Source organism: Pagrus pagrus (genome assembly GCF_965226575.1).
Source record: "Pagrus pagrus genome assembly, chromosome: 9".
Taxonomy (NCBI): Eukaryota; Metazoa; Chordata; class Actinopteri; order Spariformes; family Sparidae; genus Pagrus; species Pagrus pagrus.
In genome coordinates this window covers 9,031,929-9,044,738 of record NC_140193.1, presented here as the reverse complement: position 1 = coordinate 9,044,738, position 12,810 = coordinate 9,031,929, and the positions used below count along the sequence as shown (strand labels likewise).

The following is a 12,810-nucleotide window of genomic DNA, read 5'->3' as shown; positions in this document are numbered from 1 at the left end:
TCAGGTCCAGTGGAGATGAGAAGAAGAAAACTCACCACTCTCCATTTGAGGATGTACCGGGTGATGTGAGCAGACTGTGGGGCGTTCCACTGAATAGGGTGGGAGTTGGGTTGGTTTCCAGTTTCCGTGATGATCACCTGGACAGGACGGTTACCACCTGAGAGAAAGAGAAGAAAGACAGAGGGGTAAGCAGTTAATTATAAAAATCATCATAATGCATTGCAGTGCACAGATGTTAAAAGATAAAGGCGGCGTTTTCAGTGTACCAAATATCAAATATCTTCTGTTAGTCTTTAGCTTTGACAAATCTACTGTGTCGACACACTGGCTCTTCAACAGAGACATTTCATAAACGTAACAGTGCGTAGTGCAGTGCAGTGAGTGTGCAGCAGGATTTTCCTGAACAGAACACAGACAGAGGGAGGAAAAAGTATCACGTCCCTGAGAGATTCCAGCCCAGATTTCAACAGCTGGAGGGGAGAAAACTTTTACTCGACTGTCTCTACTCTTTAACCCTCTATACTTCAACATGTTTTCTCAAAGAGAACACATTGACAGGATATTTTACACATCATAAGTGCAAATATAGTAGGCCATTAGAGATTGTTTACCATCAAATCAATTTCCATGAAACTTGGTTTAGTAGTTTTAGTAGTTTTGGATGATGGGTCTCGGCCCAGAATCAATCCCATTAACTTTTGGTGTGGATCCAGATTAATCCAGGATGGATCCAGGAATTTTTTTCTCACTTTCTCCAACATTGTGAGGCATTTTTTGACATTTACGTTAATTTCTCAAGAAATAATGCATGGACCTTGACTGTATTGCTGTTTTCTAGTTCTTTCATGATCTCTCCTTAAATGCCCTTCATCTCAAACCTCCTCTCACATTAGAGGACCAGAAAACATCATGAAACTCAAGAGAATTTTCAGAATAGCAAATTAAAACCAAATACAACCTACTGGGGGGAAAAAAATCATGGAAAAAACTTGTATGGTCTCATGATTGCATCAGACAAACGAAGATGGGGATGTTTTACAGCATCACCCGAGGAGAAAAGGATGCTGGAACAACAAAAAATGTTGGAAGCAATGACTGGAATTTCTTTCCGTCCTACAAACACGGCTTTTGATGCTTAAACCGAACTCCTTGAGTCTTGCTACACGCTGCAGAACAACATGTAACAGCTGTCCAACGTTTATCCTTGTCCGTTGGATTCTTTGGAAAAGCTCCGACTTCTGTATTGTGTCATTACCACATCTGACAGCACACTAGATAAACTGGGGTTATTGCAAAAAGAGGCTTAAGTATACCAATTTATCAGTCAGCGCATGCAATATTACAAGCTGAATATCAAAGGCTTAGCAGGTTTGTAGATACATAAGGAGAAAAACGACCTCAGCAGAAGCTCAAAATTGCAGTATCTTTACAGCTTCGGAAATGAGAAAGGGTATCAAGTCATCTTTAATGCAAACAGAAGTCATGTGGCGAGCAGACTCCTGACATGAGCTGTGCTGATAGAAACTGGTAGCTTCTATAAAGAACTGAGGTTTTCTAACCACTTTTCCAAATAGCAGACCTGTAATCTAAGTTTCTGAGCAAGTGGCTCGGTTAACCAGAAGTTGCGAGCAGATACACAAACCTCAAAAACAATCTGGGACCAATTACTGCCTATTACAGACCCACAGGCCACTGGCGAGGGTAAGGGTTACATAGAATCAGATGTGGGGACGTGCATGAAAAACGGATGCACACTTGTAGCGGACATGCTGCATGTACACGCACGCAGAGCGCACACACGTGCCTCTTCACATCCCCCCTTTACTTTGTGCGCATAGTCACAACATTTCATACTGGATACAGACATGCACAGTAGCGTGGCGGGTGATAAGAACCACAGTAAAGGGGAGTAATGCTGAGTCATCCGAACAATAAGAAAAGCCCCAAAAGATTAACTCGACCCCAGACAAGGAGAGATTAAACGCAGACGGCAGAAAAGAAAACAACGTTTTGTTAGAAGATCTTATCTCATGTAGTGATAAATCTCAGACTTGTGAAAACCCTTTAAAAAAAATCCCTCCCCTGGGTTTTCCATTTTTACCTTTTATGGTATTTTACACAGCAAGCCAACCGACTTGGAGTCTGGATTTGCCTCTTGCTGCCCTTAAATCTTAGCATGCTGTATTTTGTATGCCTAGACACACACACAGTTCACAGCTGGTTGCTATTACAGCCACTTACGGCGAAATACTGCCCTACATTTTGTGTCTCTCGTCAACCTGCTTCACGCACAGAGCAAACAAGCAACAGTTCAAATGTTCCTCTGCGTAAGACCTGTCCAACCTGATGTTCCATTACCACGGCTTCACAGCTTCACTTGGAGCTGCACTGACATATTTATGCATGATAAATGTTTTCCTCTTAAAAATAGCAAAAAAAAACAGCACAGAAGCCGATCACACTGCGCATGTGCTTCACGATCTTTCAACCATGAACGAGGGGGAATAACATTACAAGCTGTTTTATATTCAGGGAACACAAGAAGCTAAGGAGAGCTGCAGAGAAATGCTTTACAACCCTGACAAATGGGAAAGTCCAGAAAGAAAGCTGCCTGATACTTTGAACAAATTGCACACCGGGTTGCACAACCTGGTCATTTGTAATCACAAAGGAGGCAGGATGTTAACAAGTGAACAACAAAGCCTGCGAAGGGACGTAGACCACTGCAGGAGAAATCTTAAAGCCAAGACGAAACTCTCAGAAAGATCTTGTTGTGCTTTCTACAAGTCATCATGAATGAGGTAACTTAACTATCATGGCTACATAATACTCTGCAGTGAAACGTGACTTTCTTCGAGATGGTCCTTCCTGAAGGCTACGACTCTAAGACACGAGATTAACGTTTAATTGATTGCTTAAATCCACTAAATTGAAAACTGTTGTTAAATTGGGCTTTTAGGGTGTGTGTTTGGGTAGGTGTGTGCGCGTCAGGTTTGGGGAGGGGGAGTGTATACACACACACGTGTGGTGTGGTGTGGTGTGGTGTTTTGTACAGCTGTGGCAACAGCACAGGGGATGTACCACATCAGCAAGAACAAAGGCTCATAGTGGGGGGTGAATCTGTAAAGGAGGAAATCACACCCCCTCCCGTTTCTGCCTGTTTCACATCAAAGTCAAGAGCCTCGTTTTGGAGGTGACTTGAACAAACATTTAGCTGCTGTGAACATTTTGTCCAGTCATTAGCTGAAACTACAACAGTTTTAATACGGTCATTTACCTTGATAACTCTGTTAAAGCCCCAAATGCTCCATCAACTCACTATGACGGATGACAAATGTACTTTCTGGAGGACAAACTAACGACCAATGACTTATTTTGGATGAGCTTCCAACTTAACTTTCCAACTCCAACTCCAGCTTCCAACTTTTTACAAATAAAAAATTAATAAATACTTGTCAACTCCATCTCCTCTATCACACTGATCCAAATATCATATAAAAATCCAATATTCTGATCAAACAGACAAAACACTGTACCAGGGTAGGACTGCTGGGGCTCGCAGCTGAGTTCTCCAATCCCATTGCCGTAGCAGTAGCACTTGTACATGATCCCATGGATGACTTTATCCCAAGACTCTCCGATCTGATAGAAGGCTCTCGTCTCCGGCTCCTGGCACTGGTCTGAGGGCAGAGTCACACAAAACCATGTGATGCAACAGGCATAAGGAATGCATATCTTTGTTAGAGAGCTTGTTGAGCCAACCACATAAATATACAAATTCATTGCACCAGATAGTAATTGTGTAGCTTGCGTACGGATTACTCTCTAAACTCACCAATGGCGTCACACTTCCAGCGGCCACGTCCCTGTCCAAAGCAGGTGCAGTTCATGGTGTAGCCTTCCTCGTGTTGTTTGGTGAAGGTCTGGTTCACCTCATAGGTCAGACCATCCACGATACACTGGTCTGCAGTGGACACACAAACACAAGGATATAAAGGATGTCTTTTCACATCTGCTCTTCTGAACTGTGTGTGTCTGTGTGATGCAGGTGCAACCGAAGCCCCATAAAGTGCAGGTGTGCAGGCTCATTTTTCACCTTTTGGCAGGTGAGTGATTAAATCACACGTGACCTTTCACCTCTTCACTCAGAGAAGTCTAATTATTACCACACACAGAGGAAGGGAGGGTGATTGAGAGCAGTGTTTAGTGTTATTCACACACACACACACCTTTAAGCTGGGAGTAAGCGACACAACTCCATTCTCCTCGGCCGTTGCCAACGCAGGTACATCTCATCATGTGGCCCAGAACATCGTGGCGTTTGTCCCACTGGTCTCCCACGCGGTACATCACCCCATCATTGGTCGTACAGACCTCTTCATGAGCTACAACACACAGGACAAAAAGCCAGTTACACAATCATATCCTGATATATTAGTTTAACTAAATTAATTCATCAGAGAAAACCTGGAACAAACAACAGGATTTCAGTTGAAAGCACCAAACCAAACAAACTAATCAGATGCACAGGCAGGCATCCAAAAACACATCATTACGAAAGCATTAACAGCCTGGAGATAAAAACTAAACACAAACACACTATAATGAACGATCCCCCTTGGAGATCACTCAACCCTACAATTACTACACGAGGCCGTAGAGGATACAACCACCGCAGAACACCTGCGCCCGTCGGAAAGAAGATTTTCCAGGATTAAAATAGCCAGAAACAGCTGTCTGGTGTCCTTGCGAGTATGAATGACTGTGTGTGTTCACCATATGTTCTCCGCTAATTAAAAGACTGAGCATCGGGAAAGATAGAAAGTTTGTGAAGGTGGACAGGCAGAGACCTGCACCTGTGTGGAGTTTACATGTGTGAAAGGGAAAGAAAGTGCTTCTGCAACTTCTCTACGATGAGACCATATATCCTCACTGCACGCCTGGTGTCATTACTTCAGGAGTAGGTTGTTGAACAGATGTTCTTTACATTACTGGATATTTTAGTGTCGATTCGAGGCTGTTTTGTGGAGATAAGGGGCAGATCTGCTGTCTTGAAGCCTTGCCTGGACTTTTATATGCCAGGTTGAGTAAAGACTCCTTGGACTTGGTTTGGTGGGTGTGTGCTAAGGCTATGGTCGGGGCGGAAATGCAGGGCCTGGAGCTTTTTTAGCACAAAGTATGTCAAGTACCTGGGCGGTGGTTTGAGAACGCCTGGGGCTCAAGCTAATTAAGGCATTTAAATGATGAGAGCAAGGCTACCCTGTGGACGTTCAAGCTAATATTCCTCAAAGCAAAAAGGGTTTTATCCGAGGTCTGAATTGTATTTGGCCTCAACGCAACCTTCTTTTAAAAGGACCTACAATCAATCTACATTTTTCTTTCTTTAAACTCAATCCACCACCACTTAACGACTGGTTAAATGAGACCGAAAGATGACATTTCAAACTTAAGTGGCTGTTTGGACACTGCAGCCCACAGCCACAGCCAAAAGAGCTACAATAATCTCATCCAGGCAAAACAGATTCATAACTACCTGATAGTTTGTCAGGAGACAAATGGAGATGCAGAGGAAAAAGACTTACAGGTTTTCTTGGTGCAAATTGGGAACTTCACCCCTGATTTTGAAGAGGAACTGATATGCGACTAATTATGGACATGTTCAGAAAGAAAACAGTGGATCTAAAGAAGTTAAACGTTGCAGTTTGCAAAGTGGAGATGTGCCTTGGATGTGGGCTCACAGCTAGATGCCGCTGCCCTATCAACACGTGGCAGACACCAGATTAGCCAGATCCTCCTCCACCAGCCACAGGTGGAGGAGGAGAAAGGGGCTCCAGACTATTACTGCTCTTTAAATGCCACCATTAACATCTCAAGTACCATGTTTGTTTTGACAATCCCTGTGAAGTCATTAATGTCAATATCAAAGACCCCCTGCTGCTCCGACTGCTGGACCCAGTTCAACACAGACAACCCGCTCTGACACCGGCTGAAGGGCAGGAACGCCGTAATGTCCCTCTTTAAATCTTTGACACGGTGTTTTAACAACAGGGTGTCGGCCCAAAGGTGGGTCGCGGGAATGAAGTAAGCATATGAAGAAGTTCTTACGAAGTTTATTATCTCAGCTCTCGCTGTTTACTTTTAAAATTCATCATAAAAAAGGGGGTTACTATTCAAGGCTGTCTGCGGGAGCATCTGCCAGCTTTGACTCTGCCCTGCTGTGCGCAGATGTTTAAACAATCGTCAAGTATTTTAACTTCTTTGAAGAATCTGTCTTTCACACTGCAAGAAATACAAAAGATAAACTCTTATGAGATAAAATAAATCCAGCACTCTATTAATCTTACAGTACAAACACTGCTTTATCTCAGATAAGTCCTGTATATGTATACCGTCCACATTTTACAGCCTGCTGCCAAACACACTATTTCATCTTCTACTCTGACGTCTCCTTTGAAGAAGGATGTTTGTTTAAATAAGAGATACAATTTCTTCCTATTTGCACATATTAATTCATAATGTCACCACAGCTGACTGTGCTTAGATCTTATACACACAATAAATTCAAGCAGAGTCTGGGACAAACATCAGGCTTCACCTACGATTAAAAGGCAGTTTGGATCCCTGGCTTTGGCATCTACTTCAAACTTTAACTTGCTGTAAGTACCTGACGTGATTATGTGGTTTTAAAGGCTCATTTCAACACACATTAGCTCTGATACCTAAATAAGTTCCCTGGATTGTGAACTCCTCATTGGCATCATCATTACCATTGATGCAGGGTCATTGACCCCCTGGTGTTTCACTGGCTTCAGCCTCTTTTGTTATGGAGACCTCACTAACACCCACACAACACAACAACACAAGGCAACAGTGACTTCAATGTGAATTTGGCGCTGCTATAAATAAAAAGGTGTGAGAACTGTAGATTAGATTTTGTCTGTGCCATCAGACCCGACTCCTTTCTAACGTCACGCTGATAATAGCTTTTATGCTAATTTAAAAAGGCTAACATCTTTTCATTGTCAGTGAATGCTCTTAATGACAAGGCCGTGTTAACTCTTTGATTCAGACTGGGCGGAGATACACTGTCGTTAAGACGGGGAGGGACATCGCAATTAGCCGTGCTAATCACGTTAGTGGCCCCCGTGGCTAGCAAACTTCTGAGCTGATCCGCAGCCGGCCAGTGCGCTAGGCTGTTAACAGTAATGCAAATAAAAACGTGTTGTAGTTATTTTGTCACATCACACACACAAACACACACACAGACTTACCAGCCATGGGGCAGAACCCGAAACGCTGCTCGTCATCATAGTTAGTTGTGGTGCCGCACCATTTCATGCCATCTCTGCGTCCCTCTGCGGTACAGTCGGTGTAGTTTCGGCCATTGTAGAGGAAGGGGAACTGGCACAGAGCACCTTTAGAATTACCGCCGCGTGTTGCCACCATTACTGTTAAAAGAAAAACACGAAAACCACATGAATTGGTGTCAGACTAGTACGTAGCTTAAATGTAGCTAGTTTTTAATAGATATATTGACTAGTTTAGCTAACAGTGATATTACATTAGTCATCTAACTTTCTGTATAACTTTCAAAAATAAAAAACATTGATAACAACGTAACAAAACTTTTAATACCTGTACCTCAATGTTAACGACTCAGCACTTTAGCTCTTATAAGCTAACGTTAGCTCCACAGTCTGACAGAACAAGCTAGCTCATCAGGGCTCAACTCTGAGCTTTTAAGGTTTTGTTCTTAAAACAGCTATGTCATGTGTTCAAATCTACAACCTGTGTGGTTAGCTGCCTTTTTTTTTATGCTAGATGCTAGCTAACATCACCTGAAACTGACATTAGGTGTTTAGCTGGATTGTTTTTCTGTTGGTCTCTCTGAACAGCAAAACGACACATTCCACTCATCTTCAAAAGTCAGAGTTATACAGTTTTGTCAAACCAGTCGTGCAGAGCATATTAATCAAACGACAGCCAAGAGCTTCAAACAGTCATTAAATTAGCTACAGCTGCGCTCATCTCCCATCTGCTCACCATTCTTCTCAGTGCAGAAAGAATATTTCTGGTCCGTCTCGAAGTCAGAGGAGGTGGAGCACCAGAGCTGTCCATCGCTGCGTCCATCAGAGATACAGGAGTGGTACGTCTTCCCCTTGTAGACGAAGGGAAACACGCAGGGCTGACCACCAGAGTTGCCACCGTAGACCGGAGCTGGTCCGTCTGCGTGAAGGCGGGAAAACAGACCACATGAACGTGTTGCATTCAAGTGATTCTGCACATAATAACATTTGTACTTTGATGCTGTGAGTTTGTAACGAGACAACATCTCTTACCCCACTGTTCACAGCTGACTCCATTGCCGAGACAGGTACAGATCATCTGTTTGGTCCCCTGGTTCTTAATCCAGCGCTGGCCGATGAAGTACGACAGGCCCGTATCCGTCCGGCAGGGTCCCTCCTGGGCGAGCTCGGGCACGGTGGCGGGCTGGTAGACGGCGGGCTGGATGTTGGTGATCACACGGGAGCCGGTGCCTGAAAATGTGACGATGGATTCAGGTCAGGGGAGCAAATTACTGACGATAATGTAGCTTTTGAGGACTTCGCCTGCTAAAATAGAAGTTTCCATTTGAGTTTTTTACTGTCCCTGTGTCACAGTGAACACATGTTTCTGTCTCACACCCAATAATCACTTCAAACCACATCACTTTCCCCATGTGTCGTCTCTCCCTCTTCATATCCCTGTTGCCCTCTTCTCTCTCATGAGGTCATGATCACGAGTTACAAGAGACGTCTTTCTCACTTCAACACTTGGACACTTCTTATCTCCCCCTCCTCACGGCATCTGTCTCTGGTATACATTCTTCTCTCCACACAGAGAGGGGGGAGAAAAGGGGGAGAGAGGGATATTATCATTTCTCACCCAGGCCAGTGGTGTGAAGAGAAGCATGTCGCTCACACTTCCACTCCCCTCGGCCGTTGCCTGTGCACAGACACTGGAGCATGTGGCCCTGGGCGTCTGTTTTGGTCCAGGTATCTCCGATGCGGTAGGAGGACAAGGTATCCTGGTCGTTACAGCGATCTAGGAGAGAAAATGAAACTCAGAGTAAGAAAATGTGACCTCCTTGGCACAAATTTTGATGAGGGAAACATTGTGAAATGTGTCAAGGTCTGTGACTCTGTGGGGACCGACTCCTCCTGGCCACCAGCTGTTTCCCTGTTTGAAATACGATGACAACTCGCTGAACACAAGCATGATAACAGTTTACTGATGAACTCTGCTACAGGATTGTCAGGCAAGGGCCACCCTGAAAGTCTTGCATGTGACACAACGGGGAAAAGAAACATTCATCTGTATCTGTTACATCAGCCAGCATCATTAAGAATGTAAGTAACGACTGACTTCTAATTGGAAACACAACCGGTAAACATTTCCTCCACAGCCTGTTAAAATCCACAAGCTTCCCTCTGCCTTTCAGTTCTGAGAGGATATCTGCATGGCATTCGACACAGCAGTGTTTCAGCAGAAAGTTATTCATTTTTTTGCTTGCGTTGCTCTTAATTAACCAGTTTTTCCTTTTTTTTTAATGCTCTTGTGCATGTAAAAGATCTTGAAAGTTAAAAACGTCACACTCTGCAACAGAAATTCCTCTCTCCCACAGAAAACACTGCTCCTGAATGCCTCGTCAGTCGTCCCTCCTTTAATTAAAAACTTCACACTACATCACAGTCACATATTTGCATAACTTAAGCCTAGTGGCTGGTTTGGCACACAAAGATTAAATTAAGCACAGCTGCTCTGTTGTTGTTGGCTCAGGCGTGTGTGAGCTGACCAATCAGAGTACACTGGGGGTCCTTAAAGAGACAGGAGCTAAAAACAGAGCGTGAATAAAGGGCTTCTTACTTCTGGAGGTGCATGTGATGCGTCCACTTCCCTCTCCCATACAGGTGCAGTCCACCACCATCCAGCCCTGATACGGCTTCTCCCAGGTCTCCCCGACAACGTAGGATGTTCCCGCCGTGTTGTCATAGCAACGCTCAGCTGCAGAAAACATAGACATAGAGTATTTATTACATTTTTTTCATTAACTGGGTGTAAAACATACAAAATAATGACAATCCAACATCCCAAACTTTCTGGCGAGCTGTCAAAGGAGTCATCCTTCAGGATTCAGGATTCAGTGCTGTCATCTGTTAGTCAGCGGCTGTCTGAGTGACTCACCGACAGGTTTGCAGGTCCACTCTCCTTTGCCGTTACCCAAACAGACACACTCCAACATGTAGCCTCCCGTCTCATGGGGTCTCCTCCAGGTGTCACCGATCTTATACGAAGCCCCGCCCTCGTGACAGCGGTCTGAGGAGTAGGCAGAAGGAAAAGAGGAGATTTTATAGAGAGGCATTAATATGCAAAGAAACACACACACTCAGACGTTTCTCTCATTATCTAAACCACCAAGCTAACTGCTAACAGCTGCGCAGAACCAGGCGCTTATCAGCTGTGGAGAATGTGGAGCTGGCATCATGTCTGGGAAACACAGGAACACATGAGCCTGGATGTGCGGTCTGAGGTTAGATCAGTTAATTAAAAAACTTACTGGCAATGGTGCAGCTGATCTTTCCTCTCCCGGACCCGATGCAGGTACAGTCCCAGATCATGTTGTCCTTGGGTCTCTCGTAGGTTTCCCCCACAGTGTAGGACTGCTGGTTGATCTTATCAAAGCACCTTTCCTCTGCTGCAGGGAGAAAACAACGCAAAAAGGTGTGTTTTACGATAAGAAGGAGGGAAAGGGAAGATGGATGGAGGTGAAAAACGATGCAAAAGACGAGCTCGTACCTTCAGGTTTGCTTTTGCACTTGATGCCACCGACTCCATTGCAGGTACACACCAGGATGCTGCCCAGATACGGCCGTTCCCACTGGTCGTTAACGGCATAGTAGTGGCCATTTTCTAAACAACCATCTAGAAAAGGGAGGAAAAAAAGGGGTGAGGACGGAAAAAAAACACAGCTGATGAGACCAGAATCAGACAGCAGGAGGTCGAAAAAACAGCAGCGCCTCCCTTTTGCTCCTTCACCAAAACACACAGTGTAGGGAAAATGTGAGGGAGAGAGAAAAACACACTCCACCCGCGCGCACACACACACACACACACACACACACTATACCTGCTTACCATGCCCTTTTTGGAAACACAACCACTGGAAAATTATCCAGCTCTGACCATAGCTTATAAAAAGGACAAAAGCTTTTCAAGCTAAAATAAGCAAACACTGAACTGGAATAAACATCCTATTGTGCGACAGGACTTCACCCATGTCTGTGAAGTTGATCTGAACGTGTTAACTTGGCTTCAAAGAGGCTGAGCAGTAAATCAGCTGCACACAGTGGAGAATAATATCCACTTTTACTCTCTCGCTCCCCCACCAGGCATGTTCTTTGTTCACATCTCATGACTTCACATGCCAGCAGCATCTTTTCTTTTTTTTTCTTTTCTTCCAAGTTTAAAATTGAAGCCAAGTGTCTTCTGCATTTCTTTTTTTCTTCTTTCCCCTGCTCCCTGAAGCTTTGATCCTTGGTCTCCACACATGGGTGAAAGTTGAGGAGCTCAGGAAAAAAAAGGGTTGAGGTTAATCCAGTAGCTCCAGGATTAACAGAGAGATTACAGATTTATGTGGCTTTTATCACCCTAATACACAAGAAATTACCTTAACTGTGGTGATCCAAATTGTTTAAATCGCAGAAAACACAAGAGAGACTACATGAACACGATCTGAACAGATGTGTCCTGTTAGATTTGACATATTTCTCTAAAAATATGCCCAAAAAAATAGAAATTAAGTGCAAAATCATCTTTCCAACTCTCTGCTGTCCTCCAAGTGACCTCTGCTGGCCCCACATAGAGAAATCAAAACTTGTGACTAATAACTTGGAGAAAAAAAAAACTCACCCTGAGAAACTGAGGAGACGTGATGCTGCTGCGACTGTCGCCGGCCCCTGTGCGTCCCTCTGGGCATGCAGTTCACCGCGCTCCCGATGCAGAGCGCAACCAGCACCCTGGCTATGGTGCTGCCGGTCATCCTGTCTTTTAAAAAAAAAAACCGAGCCGCTCACTTCAGTTGTTGCAGATTGTGGTCACCTGTGCGTAAAGGGACGGAGAGACGTCGGGAAACTTCCAGTGCAGTCCTTAGTTCTTGTGCCGCGCACCGATCAGTCCGCTCCTCTCCAGTGTGCGGCCCCAGTGTGCAGGTTACCAGGCTGGGGGAGTGATTTATCTGGGCATGGCTTACATTCAGCCTGGAGGAGGAGGAGGGAGGTCCAACAAAAGAGACCCGACTACCCACGCAGCCTGCAGCACGTTGAAGTGCGGCAGACAAGTTTTTTTTTTTTTTTCGAAACTTGCGCAAATGTAATCTCATAAACTTCTTCTTCTACTTCTAACTGGTTTCTGTTTTACTGTGAGGTGAGACAGCCGGTCCTGTCTCCATGCAACCTGCAACACGGAGGTAAACAAACTTATAATAACTGAGAAATCATGATTCCAAGGCAAACATGACTTTTGGTCCAATCCAATCAGTTTACGCGTTTGGGGGTTTTACAGTTGTCATTTATCATTTAGTTGATTGAAAGAAAAAACTAATCCCACACTGCTGAGTCTTTTAATCATGCAAACATATCAAACATGTGCCATCCAGCTCTTTTTCTCCTGTGATATCATGAAATGTCACAGGTAGAAAAGAAAATACACCTTTAGATATAAAACATATCATTTTACTGTTGCTTCAGTCACTTGTCCAACAACCATCCACCA

General features: G+C 44.3%; 1 protein-coding gene across 2 annotated transcripts in view; it reads right to left on the bottom strand.

Annotated features, from left to right (window-relative positions):
• fn1a (fibronectin 1a) overlaps positions 1 to 12,235 on the bottom strand; it is a 29,175-nt gene extending 16,940 nt beyond the window's left edge. For both annotated transcript variants that reach the window (XM_084361597.1, XM_084361598.1), the window contains exons 1-13: positions 11,950 to 12,235; positions 10,837 to 10,962; positions 10,598 to 10,735; positions 10,225 to 10,356; positions 9,907 to 10,044; positions 8,926 to 9,084; positions 8,340 to 8,537; positions 8,044 to 8,226; positions 7,272 to 7,448; positions 4,230 to 4,385; positions 3,836 to 3,964; positions 3,537 to 3,680; positions 36 to 157 (exon numbers count right to left, since the gene is read on the bottom strand). In XM_084361597.1, coding sequence (XP_084217723.1) covers positions 36 to 157; positions 3,537 to 3,680; positions 3,836 to 3,964; positions 4,230 to 4,385; positions 7,272 to 7,448; positions 8,044 to 8,226; positions 8,340 to 8,537; positions 8,926 to 9,084; positions 9,907 to 10,044; positions 10,225 to 10,356; positions 10,598 to 10,735; positions 10,837 to 10,962; positions 11,950 to 12,079 — 1,932 coding nt within the window. In that variant the 5' untranslated portion in view covers positions 12,080 to 12,235. The remainder of the gene's footprint in view (positions 1 to 35; positions 158 to 3,536; positions 3,681 to 3,835; positions 3,965 to 4,229; positions 4,386 to 7,271; positions 7,449 to 8,043; positions 8,227 to 8,339; positions 8,538 to 8,925; positions 9,085 to 9,906; positions 10,045 to 10,224; positions 10,357 to 10,597; positions 10,736 to 10,836; positions 10,963 to 11,949) is intronic.
• Positions 12,236 to 12,810: the final 575 nt, after the last annotated feature.